Source organism: Porites lutea, chromosome 9 (genome assembly GCF_958299795.1).
Source record: "Porites lutea chromosome 9, jaPorLute2.1, whole genome shotgun sequence".
NCBI classification, from domain to species: Eukaryota; Metazoa; Cnidaria; class Anthozoa; order Scleractinia; family Poritidae; genus Porites; species Porites lutea.
This window is the reverse complement of record NC_133209.1, coordinates 26,838,445-26,861,177: the sequence shown is the minus strand read 5'-3', so window position 1 is coordinate 26,861,177 and position 22,733 is coordinate 26,838,445. Positions and strand designations below refer to the sequence as shown.

The 22,733-nt window shown below is 38.1% G+C and overlaps 2 protein-coding genes across 3 annotated transcripts in view; one reads left to right on the top strand and one right to left on the bottom strand.

The window, feature by feature from the left end:
• The window catches only part of LOC140947453 (la-related protein 1B-like), a 55,795-nt gene that overhangs the window by 22,965 nt on the left and 10,097 nt on the right, over positions 1 to 22,733 (top strand). The gene's annotated exons all lie outside the window — the stretch shown is intronic.
• On the bottom strand, positions 2,130 to 15,848 carry LOC140948057 (uncharacterized). Its single transcript, XM_073397277.1, has 8 exons — positions 15,155 to 15,848; positions 10,597 to 10,998; positions 7,584 to 8,985; positions 6,872 to 7,136; positions 6,401 to 6,443; positions 5,381 to 5,446; positions 4,082 to 4,138; positions 2,130 to 2,522 (listed from the first exon to the last, which is right to left on the bottom strand). Exons 1-8 carry the CDS (start codon positions 15,678 to 15,680, stop codon positions 2,248 to 2,250), a joined length of 3,036 nt encoding a protein of 1,011 aa, XP_073253378.1. The 5' UTR covers positions 15,681 to 15,848; the 3' UTR covers positions 2,130 to 2,247.

Here is a 22,733-nt window from a genome sequence, read left to right as displayed (position 1 = left end):
TGAAAACTGCGTACAAAAAAAGAGGAGAATTGCTCCGGGCGATCGCGAGTAAGAAGAATCTTAGTAACTTGCATTCAGCTGCTTTTGTACGTAATGGCGTCGTTACGTTGCTATGGCGACTCCGATTGCATTAAAACCCAGATCATAAGAAATTTTCATCTTTATATAATACAGTTGTGGTAATCTCTTTGCAATATCTTTACTTGTGGCGACGTAGTTAATGCTCAAACTTGGGAGGTATCCCCTCAAAAAAATCCAGTCGACCCTCCGTGAGGTCTCCAATAAGGTAAAGAACCCTGACAACACCGATTGCGGAAAATGGACATTTTTATTTGGAGGAATTAACAAACTACATTTTTGCCCAAAATCACGGAAAGGATGCGATCAATTAAGTGCTATCGTGTAATGACGGCCCGAAGATGGCATTTCGTTCCGTGAAAAGCTAAAACGCCAAAGAACCCTAGCTGCGAAAAATGGACCTTGAATTGTTAAAGCGACGTTGGGGAATATTTACTTTAGTTTGATTTTATTTAGACGAATCGACAATTTGTTGTATCAACTAGAAGCAAAGGACACAAAAACAAAGCTGACATCCTTATCACGTTAATCAACCTGGCTGCAACAAATGGATCGCAAAACAACAAAAACTCCTCACGAGGAGAACGAAAGGCAGTTTAACTAGAAAGTCTACTTGACTGTCTTAAGGCTTCAACTTTTACTGTTTTGCCATACACACAAAATATACATGTAAAATTTTAAATAAAGATGAGGCAAGGGAGACCACCTTTAAAATTATGTAATCTAATTAATAATTACAATACTGATATTGGCACTCTTACTCTAAGTACGCACAATTAGTTTGGAACATAGAGGCTGAACGCGTAAGTGCAAAAACGAGAAAGAGAAGGTGAGAAACAAGAATGCAAGAATAAACGAGAAAAAAAAGCGAAACAAGCGAAAAACTACACACAAGCATTAGGAGAGCTTAAGTCGCTTTAAGTGTGCTTATACTAAGAAAAAATGACTTAAGCTTAGAATTGAACAAAGCAGTACTAGAGGCATTCTGAATTTCAGAGCTAAGGGAATTAAATATTTTGGACCCTTCAAAACGAAGTGAAAGTTTCCTTACATTTGTCCTGCAGTAGGGCTAACGGAAGGAATTCTGACTTCTAGTGTTATATGAATGTACGTCACAGTTAAGCAAAAACATGCCATTGAAACTGTTAGGAAGAAGGCCTCTTTTATAAAGGTACATAACTTTACCTATTTGGAGTTTGATGATATCTTCAAATTTTAAAATCCGTAAACTTACAAAAATAGGATTGGCATGTGCATCAAACGAACTCCTGGAAACTATTCTGATAACTTACATTCGACCTTTATTCAAAAATTACTAGTCCTAATGGAGGTGACTGTAGGGTGCCACCAAGCAAGACTCAAATAAATAAAATTAAATTAATGACAATAAAATGTCATACAACTAAAAACTGATAAAAAATATTTACAGCATTAATTATTGTCCAATATAGTCGAAACTCTCGTATTCTAATAACTTACATTCGACCTTTATTCAAAAATTACTAGTCCTAATGGAGGTGACTGTAGGGTGCCACCAAGCAAGACTCAAATAAATAAAATTAGTTAATGACAATAAAATGTCATACAACTAAAAACTGATAAAAAATATTTACAGCATTAATTATTGTACAATATAGTCGAAACTCTCGTATTCTAATAACTTAAATTCGACCTTTATTCAAAAATTACTAGTCCTAATGGGGGTGACTGTAGGGTGCCACCAAGCAAGACTCAAATAAATAAAATTAGTTAATGACAATAAAATGTCATACAACTAAAAACTGATAAAAAATATTTACAGCATTAATTATTGTACAATATAGTCGAAACTCTCGTATTCTAATAACTTACATTCGACCTTTATTCAAAAATTACTAGTCCTAATGGGGGTGACTGTAGGGTGCCACCAAGCAAGACTCAAATAAATAAAATTAGTTAATGACAATAAAATGTCATACAACTAAAAACTGATAAAAAATATTTACAGCATTAATTTATAGCAGGTATGTCTCCTGCTATAAAGGTAAACTTTTTTTTGTGTGTTATTGTATCACGAGTTCCCAAGTATTACTTTGATTATTGAACTGTCTTTTCTACACTTGTCCAATTCCTCCATGAGCTGGCTCACAAGAGAGGAGCCTTTGATTCTTCTCGCTTGGATCTGAAGATTCACGAATTGCAAAAATGTTCTGCTAAATCTTTGCGATCAACATTTTTATGACACAAGGCCTCATACAAGACCTTGTAAGTTGCTGACCGACCATTTTTTTGTTTCCACCTACGCAACATGCGGAAAGATTTGTCTGCGAGGTCTTTGTAAGCGTCGTCAAATCCTTCTCTTTCTGCTTCGCTGAATTCCAGGCGCCGCGCAAGAGCATCCCATGATCTCCCAAGCTGCAAAGATAACCCTTCCAAATCATCGTCAGTAACCACGCCATCTCTGACTTCTCAAAAAATAATAAAAACAAAAAGAAGTTAACATTTTCCTTCGGAAACTAAGAATTGAACGTGATTTCTGTTTTTTCTATGAGCAGCAACCGTTCATGAACGACCCTGTCACTTACGGGAAACGAATCAGAAGCTGAATAAACGAAGGCCTCCCAAGTTAGGATAAATCCTAACCCTCACCAGCGCTAACATGCCAATAGCTTACGATATCAAAATTCTAACATGACTCCGAGGCTTTAGGGACAAAATTGCAATTTTTTCACGACTCCATTGTCTCGCAGTTCCCAGAAGAGACTTGGGCACAAAGAAAATCAAACCAGATATAGAAAAATGACTTGAAAGCCTCGTAGTCATGTTGGAATTTTAATATATCAAACGTAGGCTATTCTTCGGCTCAGGATGTCCCTTCCCCCTATTTTCAAAAAGAATTTCTGAGGATAAACGTAATTCATTTTCCATTAACGATACTTAATGTGGCTCAACTTTGTTGTTATGCATCGCGTAGAATTCCCAGTCTATTGAGGTCAGAGGTCCACGCACGAGAAAATCCATACAAAAATGGCGCGTTTTTGGTTGGTTTGTAGCGGAGAAATCCCAGTGAAATCCGATAAGTTGGTATTAATCGAAGGTAAGACCTTGAATTTGATGTTTCTCGTTATTCTGGTGGTACCCACTGAGAATTGGTTACGATTAACTCACAATCAGAGTAGAAAAACTCTTAAAGTCGCTGCCTTTTTTTAAAGACCACATCATGGCTCGAATGCAGCTCTTGCCGGTCAAAATTTCCGGAAGTGACTGGGCATTCTACGCGAAGACTTTTTCGTGGGCAAAAAATGCAATCAGAGACAAGCATTCGAATGAGTCGTGGAACTGGTTTGTTAAGAGTAGCAACGCAGAAGCTCTCTCGCCTGTTCTTGAAAACTTTCGCCGCCGTTTTTCCCGACCCGACTGACGGCCCCCAGGTCTCCGAGGATGCAGCTGACAAGGAACCGAATGTCCATCAAAAACTACGTGCTTGCAAAACGTTAGACCATTCATCACGGGAGTCACGTTATGTAGTGACTTCAAATCTACAGGTGCACTTTTTTCCAAAGCGTGATAAGTCTTTTGGCACGTAAAGTTAGTTGGGCGGTCACAGGTAAAGTTTTAGCAAATTTGTGACATTTAAATTTAATTTTTACATGTAGTCATTTTTGCATTTTCCAACGGCGTAATTTTCAATATTCAAAACAATTCAAAAATATTCGTTACTACTAAAACTCAAACAACATCAAACAACACATAAAGCAAGTAATTACGGATGGATGGAAATCTGGCTAAACCAATCAGAGAATGATCAAATTCGTCGAAAAAAAAATAATGGGCGATGGTGGGTATTTGCTCCGAAGGTTAAACATTAAGGCTGTGCCCTACAAGGACAAAAGAATCCAGAATCCTTACGGACTAAAACAGACGGTGACATAGTGCGTACTACAAAAACGAGACGACCCTGAGGACGACGTTGCTTAAGAACCTTCTAATCAGGTTTTTTGTTTTATCCTGTCTTGATGTGTACCTTGATCCACCTCCACCTTGTGCTCTTTTCTTTTTCGCTTTTCTTTTAGAGTTTCGTCTATGAAAGCAAAAAGCAAAGAACGATTTCACTTTATACTCATCACTTTCTAAAATCTGTTAAGTATACCCCCTCCCCCCCCCCCCCCACTTTTAAGTCACAGATATCAACTAAAACGATGAATATCTTGAATATTGTATCAGCTTCTCAGAAAGGGACATTCTGTTTAATCAAAAAGGCACCGTCCGTTTATACTTTGATTATTGAGTCTGTGATGTACCCCTGGGGGGGGGGGGGGAGTACTCGGGGGAGTACTCCGGATTTCAAGTGACAGAGATGATCGAATGCGGGCAAAAATAAAAACCCAACAACATCCCTAGGGCTGCAAACAGAACCCCAAAAAATCCCTGGACCAAAATTTAACCCTAAAAAAATCCCATGACGAATTTCCGAGCCATAAAAATTTCCAGAGGAACTACCATAAATCTTCAGATTGTTTTGAATACCCAAGGAAATCCCTACTTAGATTAACCTACCTAAAAAAACATTTCCCAAAATTTTCCGACCCAAAAAATCCCGAGATCGAAAATTTCAAACCCCCAAAAATCCTTCGATCATCCCTGTCACTCCAGAGTATCCCCACTGGGTGATGTGCAGAAGAAAATAGAGTTAATTTCTTTTTAATATGTATGGATTAAACGCTCGGTCGTACAAGTGGAGGGGGTGGTTGCAACCCCCTAAGGTCTTTCTGATTTTTTTTTTCCAAGACGATAAAACATCAGCACCTGAAGCTTTCTGTAGCTATTTGTTTATCCCTCGCGCGCATTTTATGACAAGTTTAGTGATAGTCAGTTACTATGGTTACAAGATATGACGTCATAAGTAGCAGGTGGTCAAGCCATTTCTGTAAGTGAACCTGAATGGTTTTTTTTACACTTCTTTCAGGAATAAAAGTAAACCTTATGGATAAAATGCTGCAAAGTAATTATTCATGTGTTATTTCACATGTTAAGCACAAAAATTATTAATTCTCACTGTTTTTTGCCTGATTTCTAATTCTTAATAAAATCCAAAATGGCGGCCATGTTTGGTGACGTCACAGACCTTCAGCAGCGCTACCACCCACAAAATATACCTCATCTTGTAGAGAAGATCAGAGGCTTTTCACTGAAGGCAAAATCGTTTCGAAATATTGCGACATATCAAAAACCAAAGGGTTCCATCCCCCCTTGTACCACCGTGGGGTTATGACTTTGCCTGTACGTCCGAGGGTTAAAACAAACAGAAAACCTTAAAGCGTACCTTCAGTCATCTCCCGTGCATTGCGCTTTTCTCTTTTCTTTTTCTTCTCGGATGGTTCTTCGACATCTAAATACAAGCGAAAAAGAGTACTGCAGGACTTCATTCTATAGGCATCACTATCTATAGCTAAGACCTGTACGATGAACCTCAGTCATTAGAAAGGCCCACACTATGCCCACTCCTACTATGATGTTATGACGTACTCTTTTTAAACCTCTCCTCTCTAATGACTCTTTGAATGAACCCTTTCTTTTAAGAACGAAACAAAAATTCAGCCGCTTTCTGTTACAGGGTGTTGATGGGCTTGTGGTGGCTAACACAACGTTCTGGTTTTGTGACTTATTCATGTCTTAAAGATAGTGCATTTACAGCAGTTAAAAGGGATGCAAGTTCTAAACTAGGTATACGAAAAGGGTTACCATATGTCAATGGAAGGTAAACTAAAGGGGTACCTTTTCTGCCAAATATGGTATATAAAAGGGTAAGGGGTTGGACCTCAGGGCGGAGCCTCCCCTAATGAAACTTCGTTGAGTACCCCCCGGGACAGGATAGCAGGTTAAACGTATCCATAAATATAAAAGTAATGTATGGCACACCTTCAGTCATCTTCAGTGTTTTCTTGTGCTTTCTGTTTTTTTTTTTCGAAAAGGTTCTTCTTGTTTTAATTTCGAGTGATTACACAAATCCTTTTCTCACATTGCTGACATGCTGTGGAACTCCTTGCCCGCAAAAAGAAGGGAGGTCCAAGGAATCGAGGATTTTTAAAACGCCTAGCGAAATTATATGTTTTAATATTCTTAGCTGTATGATTTACCATTTATTATTATCATAATTATTGTGATTTATTTATCTATAATGTTCAGAGTGGGCGTAGCATGGAGTTATAAGTTTGCAAAGAATTAGATTACGTTGAAGGTAGGCGTCTCAGAACTTAGCAGCGCAAAATTCACTTGAACGAAGAATGGTAGTCCTGTACTGCTTACATTTTCATACTATGGTGTAACTGAAACGATGACTTACCTAATTGTTCAGTTTTGAAAAGTAAGCTGGAACACCTCAGCCTCTGCAAAGAAATAAATTTAACCAAATGGTGCATATTCTACTCCAAATGTACTGTTGTGGTACGTTATCCCCCCAAATGACTTTGTTCATATGTGACTAGCCCATTTCTGCATGACTTCATTCAAACCATTTATTACTTTGCTTGTTTTAATATGAATCATTTTAATACATATTTCCATCTTATTTGTCTCAATACATACATCAAATTTCTTATCACGAAAATCATTTTACAATAACGTTTTAACTCATAAAAACTGAACATGTATTGTTATTAATATTCATTGCACTACATAAGTCAGTCAAAGTCAACGCGAAAGTAAAACTACGAGCAACTTTAACTGAATTACATCACTTGAGAAACTTTAACGATGTCGTTGACGCATATGTATTCCTTATCAAGTTTAAGGGTCACCCCTGTACGTTACGCACCTTAGAAATGTGTTTGATAGCCTTTATCCAAGGCCTGAGTGGTTTTTTGTCTAGTATTTGACCAAGATTACAGCAAAGACTTCTTCCGTCTAGAGGTATGTAGTGACCACAATCGTGGTGCCTACATGACCTGTCCTCGTGCCTCGCGCAGGGCTCTGTTGTCGCTGTTCCTATGCAGACTGTGCATCGAGCACACAACTCCACAGACATGGATTCCAGCCAATGACACTCCCTTTGAAGCTTCTCCAAGAACTTATCTAACTGGCTACAAATCAATGAAAAAAAAACATCCATTAAAGATTTGGCAAAAAAAAGCCCGGAGAAGAACTTGAGCTTAAAAAACAAGCTCTACATGTATTCATAATCTAAAGCTTTCCAAGCAGACTATGGCAATCTGAGACGATAAATGTTGGTAAGATTTCCGTACAACTCCATACATTTATTATGCATGCGTAGGTAAGTTGATATGGATAGAGTCGAAGTAAGTGCACGTATGTATAATAAACATACGGGGCTATACGGAAATTTTACCGAAAAACCACATAAACAAATTCATACCAGTAATATCGCTCACGTTATGCGTCCGTTGCCGGTTTGCCTGCTTAGCAGGTCAACGACGGATATGCGTCAAACAAGAGAAGTAACAGTAGTAACAGTAAGAAACAATATTCTACTTTTAAATATGTGTGTAGAAAGAAAGAAGTAATTTTACCTTAAAACATATTCATAATGCTCTTGGGTAAGACTGCCGTCAGCTTTTCTGAAACCCAGCTTAATAACTCTCTTGTAGCACTCCATTTGAAATACATGGTTGTCGTTCTTGTAAAGAACAAATTCGGCTTTATTTGATGTCAGCTTGTACATATTTGTATATTGGGGATTTTTTACAAACAGCGCAGTGAGTCGGTCGAATAGTCCAGTTGGAACATACAAAGTTTGAAATTCGAGGTATATAGGTACTGGAGATCCAGTTTCACTTTCTTTGTCTTCATTTTCAATAGCGGTCCGCAGCATACAAGGTACGAGGATTCGTGATTCGCCTTTTTCTTGAAGGCAATGGCAGATGAGGTTGAACTTATCTATTAACGAAATCAAACAGTCTTTAATAGAATTCACACTTTCAGCTTTGCAAGTGTAATCAATCAACCGCCTGGAAAGAATCCCTCTTTCTGCCAATTCCTTGCGATCTTCCTCTATAAACCATGGCTCGTTCTCTTGCGGATTCACGTTGATAATCTTGCAGAATATGTTAATTAACCACTGGGGATCCAAAATAACCAGACCTTCTTTCTTTTCATCATACTCATGTTCATGGTACACAATTGTCCCACGGGAATGCAAAAAACGCACAAGTTCTTCAAAGTCATCTTCCTTTTCAAAAGAGCAGTTGGGTAAAACAATATTTTTACGAAAAGATTCCTTACAGAGAAAATTTAGTCTTTGCCATTTCGGTTGAATAATTTCTTTCTCAACACGATGCCACTGCAAGGGGATCGGTTTCTTGGTGTGAGGCATTTTATCGGCTACCTTGAGAATCTCTGCTCGAAGATTTTTTATTTCTTCCTGGTCGACTGATTTTCCAGCTTTTGTGTTATCGATCGATAAACAAACTCTGATGTGTGGTAAATAACTGTGTTTACAAAACATGCGCTTACATTTCTCTTTCACTAAATCCATTTTCTTACTTGGACTGTCTAGACCGTCAGCATGAGTACCGACAAGTATGACTGGGGGATACAAAAAACCCTCTTCGTCTTTCTGATTACCCTTCACTAAAGAGTGAATCAAGTCCATCCACCGTAATAAGTGATCTAAATTGGTGTCTTCATCATCGCGTGCTGTTACAGGGTGCTCTTTGTGACCCACATTCACTTGACATACTGCTTTTTCACTGAGCTTCTTTGTAAGATCAAAAACAAGAAGATAAATGTCCTCTGTTGACATAAAGATTGGATGTATAGCACGGTAAATGTCCTGTCCTGCAAAGTCCCAAATTACAGGCCAAATTTTGTCATCAGGGTGAAATACATCGTTCGCTAGGATTTCCTCTAAAAGCATGGCAACGTCATCTGGTATTAATTCCTCTTCCGGAACTTGAACTGGATCTTGGTACTCTGTAAGAAGAAAGACAGACTTAAGGGTTAAGGTGATTCACTAGTAAAAGAACCTGGCAACGATTTTCGATGAAACTTGATACACCCTGTTGTCAAAGTCAAGACGATGATAAAAACGTAATAAAAAGTGTAAGAGTCGAAAAGAAAATGAAGGGGTTAAGACTCTCTCTTCGAACTTTTCTTCTTGGTCGACTGGAAGGTTTTCTTATTACTTGTTGACGGAATAGGGTGCGGAAATAGAAAGAAAAAGAATATGAGAAGAAGTGATGTCCATCTTTGGGCTACAAAAGTCAGAAAACCAGATGTAACCCTAACACATTGTACTCTCTACACCTTCTAATTATTTTTAGTTCCCTGGGAAAAATCCTTCCCAGGAAAGAATTTAAATTACATACAATGGAAACATAACTACGACGAAAAATTGATGCAAAGACAAAATCAGATCAGGAGAAGGTCCTCTGTACGGTGAAAGGCGAACTAAATGAGTTCAGTTATCTCAAAGCGTTTTGCCTGCGAGCAAGTCCTTGGGTTTTACGGGTTGGTGTGCAGTATGACGGGTTTGATACCACCACCGCACAGGTTTTCTTTGATTTTCCAATATTATTTCATTGCTAACGCAAGTTCAGGCTTTATTTTGGTTTCGCTTTAAAACTGTTAAAATTGGGCCAAATCTAAGGTAATTTTACTATCGCAGAAGATCTTCTCTTTTATGGGGGCGACTTCTTCATTACGTATAATGTGCATGCGACAATCCCGAAAGGTAATATGGAATATGATCAATACAATGTTCCTGACATTGTAGCTGTCGAACATACTTTTGCTACTTTCCTTTGGCACTCGCTAACATAAGTCCTTCTCGTGACATTCTTTCAAATTTCTTATCTTTGAAGAACAGTTAACTCAAAACCACCAACAATACCTCACGGGATTGTCGCGTAGCTGTACGTGGACAAGAATTGGCGACTAAAGGTTGCTTTGGTTACGACCTGACATCACAAGAAGCAAAGAGTCCGCTGTCGGTATCTTGGACGCCGTTTAAGCCTGTGTGAGAAGCCAGGGGCCGGCCAGGGGGAGCCGTTTCCTGAAAGTCCCGATAACTAACGGGTCCGAAAAGCTGTATGTTATCGTTTACATTACAGAGCAAAGTTTCGATAGGTTTGCAGATAATATCAGTAAACAAAACAAATTAAAGTGTACTGGTCCCTAATCTAGGAACCTCGCTTTTGTCGTTTAGATTTTGATCTGATAATTGATTTCGGGCCCGTAAAGTAACCAAGTGAATAGAGCAGCCGCCCGATGTCTGGGAGGTCATAGGTTCGAATCCTGTCGGGGACTCAGATTTTTTTTTTAATCTAACGCTCGTGACATGCTGATCATTTCATTTTCACAGTTATTTATATTTACCGGGGCTTCAAGAAAAGGTCCCCAGCTTCTCAAAAATTCCGTTTATTTTACGACCAAGTAAAGATCGATAGTTTCAATAGAACCTTTTAAACCAGCAGAAAGGTTTGTCTACCTACATAACCGAAGCGTTCTCACGTTTTCGCAGAAACTACAGTTTCCAGCGTCTAAGCAACAGTTAAAGGCTGACCGAAGGTTTACTGCACTAACCATTTTCAACAGATAACTGAACTGTTTCACTTCTAATCGAGGTTTCTGTTGGTTGTTGCGTTGCTGGCTGCTCCGAAAGTGTGCTTAATAAATTCTCAGCGGTCTTTGCAGCAACCTTATGATCGAATACTGTTGTGTGTTCAACAGAAGCTGGATTTCTCCACGCGCCTGTTCCAGCATTCTTGACAGCAGGGATCATTTGCACTCCGTCAGTACTGCATTCGGCTTCATCAAAAGGTTCACCTCTTAAAGCTTTACCAAGGCTCGTTTTACCCACACGGTCCTGTCCAACAAGCAAAATTTTAACACGCTTATCATACGTGCTACCACCAGTTTCAAGGGCTCTGTGAAAAGCGGCAACTGCCTCTCCTCCTCTAGCTTGCACAGAGGCTGGAATTAAATCTGAAAGTAAAACACAAGAAGAATCAGTTTACCAAATTAAAATTGATCATGGTTTCAAATTGAGGTGAAGCATGTTAGTTTCTAAACGCAATCACAAGTTAAGGTGTTTCCACAGGGTTCATACAAAAAATTGCAACCATTTTTCAAGGACTTTTCAAGGACTTTTCAAGGACCACATTAGATTTTCAAGGACAACCTACTAGGAATATAATTTCACAGATTGTACAAAAATGCATATTCCCAGTATATTCTAATAAGACTTTAAGGCATTAACTGTTTGCTTCACCAAATTCTCCACATTTTTCAGTTCACTTGTCTTAAACTGATAGTTAATTATTGCATAAATTGGAGCACTTTATGTAAATGACCTTTACATTCACTGAGCTACGATTTATATCCTGTCTTGGACAACCAAAAAGCATAAAAAAATTATTTCCAGGCTACTACATTCAAAGTTGAAGAAATTTCAAGCTCTTTTCAAGGACTTGCACAGAAATTTAAGGACTTTTCAAGGAAAAATGGAATTCAAGGACTTTTCAAGGACTTCCCCTAAAATTCAAGGACTTTTCAAGACTGTGCGAACCCTGGGATTCCATACAGTTTTTCGGAGACCATACCAATGTTTTCAGATCGCCTTAAAGGTGATTATATTTATATCCTTGTCCGATCGCTATGAAATTTTGGATTGAAGTTTGTCAACATGTAGTTTTAAGTAAAATCGCTATCACTATGACAACAATAAACAAAAAAATTTGAAATCGATAAAGCCGAATTTTGGGCGATCTAGACTTGCCACTGAAAAGTTAAATGAAACTTAAAGTTTGGTGTTTAGCAAATATCCTCCTCAAGAGAAGAAAAAAATCTGTATGTTTGATTGCAAATAGAAGGTAAGTATATTTGAAACCTTATATTTTCAATAGCCTTGATATATTGGTTAAAATAAAGTTCTAAATAATTCAAATTCATCTTGATTACCGGCAAAATGCTTCTTCATATCATATTTCGCTTCTTGGAAATTTTGGTGTATTTCAGTTCTTTTCGCGATCCTAAAATCTTACCTGTTTTCTCACTACGTGTCTAAGTGCAACTTTATGCCTAAATTTCAATTTATCTGCGTTTAGCGGAAAAATTTCTCTTTCCGGTATTTAGTATCAAGGGACTTGGTAGAGTATTTAAGTCAAATCAAATCAACTCAAGTCACTGGATAAATGTCCCTTTTGCAGTCAGAAGACTGAATTGTAGGATACCTTACAAGCTGTGATATATATACCAATACGATACATTTATTGACAAGATTAATATTAAACACTAAGAAAATTTGAGAAACGTTCAGTCCTTGTGGCCATGGGCCTGCTAGAACTCCCTGATCTTAGACACACACTGGTAGATATAGGTACCACTCAGTTGTGTATAAGTGGGTATAATGGGTTACCTGGCTGAACCTTACCTATAAATTTAATACACGAGCGAACTGCCCGACGGTCAGAAAGAGTGGATAATGCAGCTTTGTCAAGCGCTGTTTCATACGAAATACCAGGCCAAATGATGGGCCCTTTTTTGTGGAATGGTGTTAGGTTTTTTCATTCTCTTGGTGCTCGTTTCTGGAGGGCGATCTACGTTCATGTTTTACTTTATTTTTTGTTCAAGTTTGTAGGTGATATATACTACTGATTTGTTGATTCAGAGTTCATTCTCATTTTCTACTTTAACGACCAGGGACCATCTGTGCTCGTATGAGAGACCAGGCCATCTGTGCTCATATGAAGGGACAATCTGTGCCCAATTCATCTTAGCGGACATTTTGAGCTCGTGTTTAGGGCGGCTTTAATTTTGCTTTCGAGAGTGAGTCCTGTTTCTTTTCTTCTTTTTAGCAATATTTTCTTGTGTGTATGTATCAGTATTTTTTGCAGATGTTCTCAAGTCCGACATTTGGACCAAGTTTTTTGCTTCTATTCCTGTCCATCTCCAGCCACTGGCCAGCGTGGTGAAACTGTGCGTGCTTACCTTGGAGGTTTCAAGAGATAGAGAAGATGGCCCTCGTTCAACCATTTTTGCCACCTGCCAGTCAAACCTTTCCAGTTCGCGCTTTACCTGCATTGTTGTCTTAATGAAGCCAACTGTCCTTCCCTATCAGATTTGAGAACAGTTGCAACATTCACTGTTTTGTTGCAACGCGGATTTTTGGCCGGTTCGTAGGCTAGGTTTGTCTTGAAATTTCAAGGTGTTACAGTGAATCAATCTAACTGAAGTTTCAGATATCATTGTGCACATCGTGAAGATTATGTGATGAGTCGGCAGGGGCGGATCTAGGGGGAGGGTGCAGGGGATGCGCACCCCCCCCCCCCCCCCCCCGAGATGACCTTCGGTTTTCTGATACAACTGGTATTCTGCAAAAAAACAACTATGTGGTTTATTGGTGTTGAAGTAGAGCAAGAGACGAGTGCACCCCCTCCTAAAAAAAATCCTGGATCCGCCCCTGGTCGGTGATGAGGGTTAAAAAGAATTCCGTCGAGCCGTTCTAGAGATATACAGAAAAGCGCTAAAAGTAAAAAAAGTTGGAAAAAACTGCACTTAGACAGGTGGTGCATGAGAAAACAGGTTAGTTTTCATGATCGCAAGAAAGAAAATACAACCAAATTCTAATTTAGGTTTAGGAACGCTGGTTTTCTGTTAAATGACTTAAAATATGCTGCTTCAGGAAAATGTTCAAGAATGTAAAAGGGAAAAGATCAACCAGATACTGCACAAAAGTGGTTGCAATCTACGACGTAAAAATGTTTATTATGTTAACTGAAAGAAAATATCACTAGAAGCTGAAACGTCTTTGGAAAAGATTACGTTTTGAGCAAAATGTGATCTTTTTTAGAAATTTTTAAACATACATTTATTTTGCACACCTGTTCCGCTGAGCACTACATTTTGTAAATTGACAGCTCCTGTTTGCCATCATTAGACATAAATAATCTAGGATTTGAAAAAGAGGATTTTATTCATGTAATTCCTTTCTTAGGGTCACCAGTGTCGTTGCATTTAATTACATCGCTTCTTCCTGGCATGTTTTACCTTTTAACAGCTGTTTCAGTTTGTAGATTTGAAGAAATATTTCTAGAACTGCACACTTGTTTACTTGTATCTAATGTTTCGTGTTCCTTAATCTACGTCACAGCTCCTTTGATTTCAAGAGGCTTCCGAGAGAAGACTAAGGCAAATGTGGCGCCAAAATGGCGGCAAATTTGAACGTCTCAAAATATCTTTCACAGCGGTTCTGGAAGTAATGTGTGCTTTCAATGAAGAAAATAAACATTTTTAGGTTATGGGCTCTTGACATGTGTGCTCGTTTATAAGAACTTTTCATTACAAACCTGAAGTAACAGTTCAAATGGGCTTTCACAGTTTAGGCATTTTGACAAGTAAGCCTGCATGTATTCACACAACTTGGCAAGTTCTCCAGAACTCAAATGTTAGCTTTAGACAACTACACATGCCTATTATAAGGATGCCTCACTGATCAAATAAAAAAAAATTTCTTGAATAATACGACTTTTTTAAAAAATTTTTGCTTTCTCTTCATCTCACAAATTGGACTGGCCAGAAACGGTACGTGACCGAGCAAGAATGAATTTGGCCACTCATCGTGTCCGGAGACTCTTCAGAAATTATTTCGAACCCTGGCTCGGGAAAAAAAATCCGAGTATTTCCAACAGTAGTTGAACCAATGACCTTTTGGTTACCAGTTCAGATGGTCTACCACTAAGCTACAGTTAATTTAATGGTCTCTGCTCCACGAGTCCACTGCTCAGTGGTAGAGCATCTGGACTAGAAAACTGGCTCCAGTTGTTCAAAAGGTTGATAGCGCAGTCGATAAGTATTAAGGGAAGTCAATTGTGCTATCCAGGGGATAGAGATTTATCCAGTGGATAGCGTTACCCACCTTTTGAATAATTGGGGCCAGAAGGTCATATGTTCAACTCCTTTCAGGAGTACTCAGATTTTTCTTTCGAGACAAATGTGTTACTCACTTCAAAACTCTTCCATATGGAGGGGGGCAAAAGGGGGATACTAACAGCACAAAAACTGCATAGATATATGTATAAACCGCACAGAATAACATGAGAGAACTGCAAACCGCATTGAAATTACACAAATTTATAAATACTGCAAACTGCTTGGTTCTGTTGACTGACAGTGGCTTGAGACACTATTGGCATTTGTTGCATGGGGTTCTGCATTCCTTGTTGGCCAGGCTGCATTTGAGGGAACTGTTGCTGCACACCAGGCATCACTGCATTGGGCTGACCTGGCATTTGAGGTGGAGGTTGCATGCCTTGTTGTTGTTGTTGTCTGAGTTTGAGTTTGATATGCCGGCAGAACGGTACAACACACTCCCTTTCTAAACAGTGCTTTGCGTGATAACAACAAAGATGAATAATCTCTTGACAAATTTGGCATCTACCGCCCGTTTTCCGCTTGCAAGTTTTAGTGTGTTCCACAACACGCTTCATCTTAGCACAACTTGCAAGTTGACATGTGGGGTCTCTGCAGTGAGTGGCATGCACTAAGCTCTGTACGTAGCGCTGGATCTTTAATCTTCGTTCCTCCTGTGTACTAAACTGTGGCCGTTCTTTTACACCACCTTGCTCTTGTTGTTGATCTACATCCAAGTCCAATTCAAGCTTTTCCATCTTACGTTTATGACCTTTCTTGTGTAGCAAGGCACACAGAGGTCATAATCCTGGGAAAAAACAAACCAACAAAATCACTTGCGTCATCTCAATACCTAACAGTGGAAAGAATAAGGCGAATGATCGAAGGCAAATATAGAAACGTTTAGATCTTCAAACTGGGTTCAAAATGTCATTGCAGTCATTAAAAAAAATGAATGAATGCATGAATTTCCTGTACTAGCATCATCTGGAAAATTTTGCGTTTTAATTTCTGAAAAAATAAATAAATAAACAATCAAAACAAAAGACCCCATGTGCGATACTTAGGTAATGCAATCACGGTCGCAGAGACACGAAAGCAAAATTCCATCTCCAGTGGAAAGCCAATTTTACGATTTTTAAGGATAAACAACCAAAAGTATACACCAATCGGCGTGGTAAGGCATATTTTCAGTGTACAATTATACCCAGGAATTCTATGGCTTTTCATCCTCTTTTTAAAGTCTCAATACTGATATGTCTGCAAATTATTAAAAGAAGCAGATCGTCAGCATGCGGATGATAGTATTTGGTTGTTTTACGGATTATAGTCTTTGAACGGTCATAATTTGACTTCATGTATATTTTACAGATTGGTTTTGTAGGAGTTCTTAGTTCTCGTAATAACGAAAACTAAGAGGGGTCTTCTATGGAGGCCCATTCTGGTCAAAATTAATATAATGAAATGGCATCACAAGTGACTTTTTTGGCCAGTGCAGCATTTATTATGGACCTGTTGTGTATTTTTGTCATCACTACACAGGATTTTTTTTAGTGTGTTGTTAATTTCTTTTAGCTGCATGAATTAGTTTTTATTAAGGCTGTTTACTTTTTTTATGTTCTTGTATGAATAAACTTTTCATGCATACCACAAATTATTATTCTAGTGGTACTAGGAATTATTTTTAATACAAGTATTGAGAATTATTTTTTCATTTTTCTGATAATTATTTTTCATGGTATTGTGAATTTATTTTCGGGCCTACAATGCTTTGCGGGCCTTGCAGTTGAAGTGGACTGATTCGAGCCTTTGACTTCCTTGGGCGACCATTTTGAAAACTTTGAAGTGGAGGGGTGCTTTCAAAGAGAATGCCAAGGCAAAACATTTTCAGGGCAAGAAACGAAAGAGGTTTTCATCTTTCTTACAAAATCTGTCAGAAGCCAGTAGTCTGTACGTTAGTGATGAGGTTTTCTGGACCGAAGATTTAATAGTGGAGACCACGAAGTGACTTCACGACTCGTACACTATTCTAACCCTTACTGAACATGACATGCCTGCCCAATTAAACAGTTCTCTACCCAATCTTATACCTCAAGTCTTCATCCCATACCACACATGCTGGCTTTCGGAATGAAGATGCTGTGAATGAAAGTGCCCCCTACCCCGAACTTCAGGAAGGATCTCCCGATTCTAATCCTGACGGGCAGGCACAAGAACTAGCATAGCCAAATGGATTCAAGGTAGAAGACCTTCGCAGAGTGCTAGTGAGAGTAGGGAACTTGCTCGAGTGCCTTTACGATGGCAGTATAGTAATTCCTGATTTTTAACATAAATATTCGGAGATGAATGAGACTGTCCAACGTCATATACCTGAGATATATAGCCAATAACGCCATAACATAAATATTAGATAAATCAATCAAATTTCCCAGTTAGTGAGGTCTACTCAACTAGCACTCACCGAAGGTCTTCTACCTCGAATCCATCTGGCTCTGCTTCTGGTGCTCGCCCATCTGGATTAGAATCGGGAGCTTCTTCCTGAAATTCAGGGTAGGGGACACTCCCATTCTCTGCGTCTTAGTTCCGAAAGCCAACATGTGTAGTACGAGATGAAGACTCGAGATACAAGATTGGGTAGAGAACAGTTCAACTGGGCAGACATGTCATGTTGAATAAGGGTTAGAATTGTGTACGACTCGTGAAGTCCCTTTCGTAGTCTCCTCTATTGAATCTTCGGTCCAAAAAACCTCATCACTTACGACAGACTACTAGCTCTTGACAGATTTTGTAAAAAAAATGAAAATCTCTTTCTTTTCTTTCCCTGACAATGTTTGTCCTTGGCATTCTCTTTGAAAGCACTCCTCCACTTGCACAGTTTTCAACATAGTCACGTTAAACGTGCATGAGCTATTTTGAATGCTTCAGTGTGACTTTAATGCTTCAGTGTAACCTTACCAAGAGTGATGAATCTACCTTTATCGTCCTAAATGTAGACTGAGTTTTTGTGCGAAATTGGGTATTGCCATACATAAATAAAAACGTGAAACCCTCTGCAGCAGCTGCGGCGATCCTCATGCTATATATTCACTTTCCTCTGCCTTTCCCTGTTACATTTGGTGCAAGTTAAACAAATTGTTGAAGTAAAATAAACATCTACTCACCAAACGTTGATTAGAAGGAAAACTCTAAGGTTTCCTCAGAGTTTTTTAAGCCAAAATGTGACTCATTGAATTCGAGTTAAGAAATAGCAGGATTTTTATCAATGTGGTAGATGGTTGCATCATCACAATTCACAAGGTTTTCACGTGCTATTCTACTTAGTGAAACAGTCTTTAACTCCGACAACTTATTTCTTCATGTTTTAAAAGCTATTGCTTCTTAAAAGACAAGAGCCTTTTTTAAGGCATTGGTTACAAAACGAAACAGGTCTTCATACGTTCAAGTTACTATTATTATTGTGAAAAGCCAATCTGCATGAGATGTACAGTCACACAACTGGCACGTGAAAGTGTTGGACTTTGCCCCCTTTCGTGGTTCATACGTGAGGAAATTCGAGTTATCACAGGGTAATCTAGTAAACAGAATTATAAAAATAACTCATGCACACAATTTGCACGTGAAGATGTTGGTCTTTGGCCCTTTTACAAGTCGTACATAAACAAAAAACGCAAATTGTTTGCTACAAAATTTTCCCAACGATTTTAAGAAATCACCTCGGCTTCATTACAACATCCGCAATTAAATTATGTTTCATGCAACATCAAGGTTGATAGCGTAACATTTATTAACTTCCAAGAAAATTATCAAACTGCCGAAATATATTTCTGCTCATATCATGTTACTCCACTCAACAGACTCAATAAAACAGTATCTAATAATTATTGTGTCAACTAGCTTCTTCCAATTTTATTCCCTAACACTACTGTTTCTACTTAAGTTACTCATCTTTACAAAATAAAATACATTTCAATAACTATAATGCTTAGTATGCAGGAAGGATGTATCATGTTGTTCACTTATTTTTTGTTTTTTGTTTTGCCAGAACGATAAAGGTCTGTTGAACTTTGTAAGCGAGAGAATAATATTTTTAAAGCTTGTTTACAGGATTAACAATACTCAGTACAGCTTTAAAAAAAATACCCGGTAAGCTGCCTTTCAAACTTGTAAAACCACATTTTATAGGCCGCATACTTTCAAATTAAAGTCCATAACTAAACATCAATTATTGCTTCACTGGAAGAGCCTTGAAAATATGTGATCTTTTATACTCTGCCTTGAAGCAGGTGAAACATAACTCATAAATATGTGCGTCAGTACCGATAGCCGAATTCGGTCAGAAATGTCTTGAAATAGCATCCATCCACACTAAAATATGAACCCTTAAACAGCTGCATCACTGTACACAGCGTTTGAGTCATGAAGATATTTAATATAATGTCTCCAAACACCTGTAGCCATAATAAAAGACGAAAAAATTGTGAAAAACCAAGATTGTGGTCTCAAAGTGCCCTTGTTCGACCTTTAGCAATGTCATGTTCAAGTAGATGCCAAGATCTCATTGGTTCCTAGGCATCAACTCATAGTACCTTCAACCTTAGCTTATTGGCTCTTGCAACAAACATCCGAACATACAAAGATACAAAGGTACAAAGTTACAAAGATACAAAGCCACAAAGATACATACGCTCACACCACTGACATATGAGCTACTTTTTCAAAATAGCTCAAAAATGGTCACCCAAGGAAGTCAAAAGACTCGAACCAGTCTACTTCAAATGCAAGGCCCTCAATGCATTGTAGACCAAAAAATAAATTTGCGATACTGTGAAAAATAATTCTCGGCCCAATTAAAAAATAATTCTTGATACACATTGGAAAAATAATTCGAAGTACCACTGAAAAATAATTCATGGCATGAATGAAAAAAGTATTCATATAATTAAAACAAAAATAACTCTTGTTGCTAAAAATAATTACTAACACGCTGAAAAAAGTATTGTTTAGTGATGACAAAAATACACAACACGTCCATAATATTTGCTGCATTTGGATTAAAACTGACTTGTGATGCAATTTTATTGTCATGATTTTGACCAGAACGGGCCTTCATAGTCTTCGTTTTCGAAATTACGACAACTAAGACCCCTAAATTTACCGTTAAATTTGATCTAGACTCGGTGGAAGGAATCTGACAAGATAATTTGGCAGATTAGACCTATTTCGGGTACAATTTGACTTCATATTTCGACGGATTCGATTTTAGGGACTCTTAGTTTTCGTAATCTCGAAAAATAAGACGGATCTTACTTCTTAGGTCTTAGTTTTCGTAACACCCTTTGCGGTTCGACGTTCAAACATAACTCGATTTAGATTGGCGGTCGATTAAAGAGGTGGATTCTGGTTTATTTTTCCATTTAGAAATAGAAGAAATATCAATCAATGAAAATAAAAGAAATTTACGGTAACACTGTGTTACCTAGCAGCAAAGAGCAGTAAATTCTTACATTAGTTCTTCTTGTAAATTTATGGCCGCCATTTTGAATCAGCAGCCATGAATGGAACTTGTTTTCAAGATCCAATAGGATTTATCAAATTTAGCATTTCGTCCGAATTTGTGCCTGGGTTAATGGATAAAGACTTGCTCCACAAGATTTTTGTATCATTACGTGGGATAAAAAAGAATTATACGCTAAAAGCTTTCAAGTAAATCACCTACGTGAAAAACCTACCTCCACAGTTGAAGCTGAAATGACAACAGCAAGTGGTAACGTACGCGTTGCGAGTATGCGCGAGCCGCTAGACGGAAGTTTGTGGTGGTATTGGATCGCAGAGAATGCAGCAAAGAAAAATGGCGCCTCTTTTAATTACCATCGCCTTAGTCATCTGTTCTATCTTTGTGGAGTGCAGATAGGACAAAGCCTTCTTTGTAATATGCGAGATTGGTCTCAAGGCTAATAAGTCGCAGATCATTCACAATTTTGTGCGGTTTGTGGTCCATGAGTGATTATTGTTTCGTGTTTTGGCTTGCGCTCGGACACGTCAAGCTTCCATGGGGTTCTGTGTAACAGCTGCAAAACTCCTTTATTAAAACACTGGATAACTGGGAAAAAATCTCTTCATGTAAGTTGTGACCGAGTACAAAACGTCCGACGCTTAAGATTTGAATAAAACGCTGTGAAAAAAAATTATAAATGCTAGTCTGTTTATATAGTCAAAATTGCAGTTCTTGCGACAATCTCCTTGCAATAATACGATTTCACGTTAGTTATGATTCAGGAACGCCCTGTTGTTCAGAGATGTGCAACCTTAGTGCATAATTCTGCCAGTGATTACTTTTCAGAGATACCCATCCTAACCACCAGTGTCCAGACCAGGTGCAGTGCCCTAATTCTGCGACTGATAAAATTTCAAAGATATCCGCCCACCCAGGGCTATGAAATTGAATGTTTCCATTATTGACTAGATGATAAAAACTAAAGACCCAAACTCTAGAAATGACATCTATTAAATATATGTGATGCCTTAACTTATTCAGGGGTGTAGGCAGAATTTTGTAATATGGAGGTTCTTGACTCCAAGATGCCCCTTATACTTCTAAAATAAAGAATTAGATGAGCCAAAACAGGAGTGTGGTACAAGATGTCTCATATTACAGATGTGTTTTATTGAGGTAACCCTAACCATGAAAAATCCTTCCCTTTACTCCCCACACTTCTACATACTAGAAAATTGCAAATATGCACACAACAGTGAAAATACTTCTAAAACTGTATCTAAATATAAATATCTAAAACTGCATTTTCTCTCTGAGATATTGAAGTGAATTTTCTGCTTCTGGTACTTCCATGCTTCCACTCATTTTTGCTTTTCATAAACTTTGTTGTTGGTATTTTCTACTGTACATGTCTTATTTATTTAATATATAACTAAAAAGGTTTAGCTCCCTTGACTAGCCCATATGTATTTGGGGCCAAGTTCTTATGATTTGAAGATTTAAGAATTGAAAATGAGAGAAAATTAGCTCTAACTTTTCCTTTTCATTCAATTTCAACATGAGGAGAACTTAAGGATCTTAAAGCCTGATATTTATAAAGTCTGAGTTTATGGTAGCTTCAAGTGAGGCAATGTATGACTTAATAATTAATTAAAGCTTGTCTGTGTGTCTTCTGGGGCACCAAAGCTATTTGATGCAGTTCAGGATGGAGTGACACACCCTTCACCCTTCTGCAGACAACATATATAGGGTTAAATAAAAAACAGATAGTCCCCATTTTGTACCAGCTCTGCTATGGCTTGAGTGAAAAGTGCATCTGGTTTGAATGTGACGATGCAGTCATCCTCAATGACTGTCACCTGAATCAACAAGGTTTAGCCCTGAGCAATTCTCATAGGGAGCTCCTGCAACAGGCAAAAGGTAAAGGAAATTTTTCATAACTTGTCATCTTGCAACACCAGGAGCATCAATGAGCTTGTTTCAGGGGCAATTTTACATAAATTGCAACTTGTGCAGCCTATGATAGGTGACTACATACACTACTACTGTGTATACACAGCCAAACTGACATTGGCAAGCCAAGTGCTCCTAAATTCATGTGCACAAACACTGAATATATGAGACCCAGAGTATCAAAAGAATTATTTCTATTGGAGAGTGAAAAGTTACCCCTATGGCATTTTGTTGTTGCCCACAACTAGCAATACCTCTTTAGATATTCAGGATTTCTTAAGTGTCATGGATACGAATTTATATTCAAGAAGAAAAGAAATATTTTGGATAGAAAAGCAATAATAACATTTATGATTTTTGTAAG

What these genes read in the sequence shown, in the direction of transcription:
- LOC140948057 (XM_073397277.1), bottom strand. Translation starts at nt 15,680, where the DNA reads ATGGAAAAGCTTGAATTGGACTTGGATGTAGATCAACAACAAGAGCAA. An exon ending in ACAGAACCAAGCAGTTTGCA is followed by an intron (nt 10,999 to 15,154) that starts GTATTTATAAAT and finishes TTTTACTTTCAG; the next exon opens with ATTTAATTCCAGCCTCTGTG. An exon ending in CTATCAAACACATTTCTAAG is followed by an intron (nt 6,444 to 6,871) that starts GTGCGTAACGTA and finishes ATTTCTTTGCAG; the next exon opens with AGGCTGAGGTGTTCCAGCTT.